We start from the raw sequence: 1,376 nt of genomic DNA on the forward strand, positions 1-1,376 counted from the left end.
GACCTGCCTGAGGAGATAAGGCTTGCAAGATCAGTAATCTCTTTTCAATCACTTCTTAAAACACATTTTTACAGAATGGCTTTCATGTGATGTCGTCGCTTTAATGTTTCGTTTATTATTGGTTTTACTATCTTATTTGATTTGAATATACTATTTTATCTTTATTTATTTCATTCATTTTATTTATTCTCACTTGTTATTTCTTAGTCTAGTTTTATCCTATCGATTGTTTTTATTGTTTCATCTATTGTACTGTTTTATCTTTATCAGGGTGTAAGTCTTACCTTAGTTTGTCTTAGCTTTATTTTGATTAATTGCCTTACTTTTGCTGCCTTGTCTGCCACTTTGTAACTTCTGTTTTTAAAGGTGCTGTATAAATAAAGTTATTATTATTATTATAAAATGGTGCCGATTGCTGATTTGTGCACTAAAAACTTTACAATCTGTAACGAGGAGGAGGTCCTCTTTATGTTGACTACTACTTATTAGGGTGTTTGTATACTTCAATTAATCTTTGGCTCATAGTAATTTATTAAAATTACTAACATTTTTAATTCATGTATATTTTTTCACCGTGTTATTGTTACTTTTACCTACCTGTGTAAAGTTCCTCCATCTCTTCTTATATCTTTTTTATTATTAATTTAAATGTTTGCCTCAAAATAACTAAAAAAAGACATCAGTTGATGCAGAGAGAAAATAGATTCATGTCCATGTGAGATGAAACCAGACAGATGTTCAAGCACAACCTTTTTTGTTTCTTTAAAGTGGAAAGATAAAATAACTCTCGTCCACCGTCGGAACTTATCAGTGTGACATCCAGCGGAAGTAAACAACACAAGCGCCTGTATCGTCAGCTGCTCGCACGTGTGGAGCTGGCTGTAAAAAACGATATTGTAGACGTTGCGGAGGTAATTATTCCAACAATGTCCTCAGTTGAGTCTTTGAGAGAGTTTGTCACCGAGCGACTCACTGCCGCTGCTCAAGAAATATTCGGAGTCTTTGAAAAAACTATCTTCCAGTACGAGGAAGAGGTCGACCGTCAGCGCAGACTGCTGGATGTCGTTTGGAAACCTGCAATAAAGCTACACAGGATAGGTGTGTACAACTCAATCATTTAAAAACACTAAACAGAGTCATTCTCATTCATGTTTGACAAAGTAATAACTCCTACATTTCTACCTTCTAAAGGATAATTTCTTTCATTTTTAAGGTGCTATGATATATATATATATATATGATATTTTTCTAAAATAATTCCAGACAATAACTGATGTAAGTAAAAGTCAAACATTTGTGCATTTAAAAAGATAATTCATGAATATTTAAGTTGCTACAACAATATTTTTATCAATAATTGCAGACAATGACTGATC

At 32.7% G+C, this 1,376-nt stretch overlaps 1 protein-coding gene across 1 annotated transcript; it reads left to right on the forward strand.

Annotated features, from left to right (window-relative positions):
* Positions 1-828: 828 nt before the first annotated feature.
* Positions 829-1,098, forward strand: LOC129116576 (uncharacterized; the record flags this gene model as incomplete). Its single annotated transcript, XM_054627423.1, is given in 1 exon segment — positions 829-1,098. A coding segment is annotated over 1 exon segment (172 nt), but the record flags the coding sequence as incomplete, so codon positions are not given.
* Positions 1,099-1,376: the final 278 nt, after the last annotated feature.

The sequence above is a fragment of the Anoplopoma fimbria genome, unplaced genomic scaffold (genome assembly GCF_027596085.1).
Source record: "Anoplopoma fimbria isolate UVic2021 breed Golden Eagle Sablefish unplaced genomic scaffold, Afim_UVic_2022 Un_contig_13092_pilon_pilon, whole genome shotgun sequence".
Taxonomy (NCBI): Eukaryota; Metazoa; Chordata; class Actinopteri; order Perciformes; family Anoplopomatidae; genus Anoplopoma; species Anoplopoma fimbria.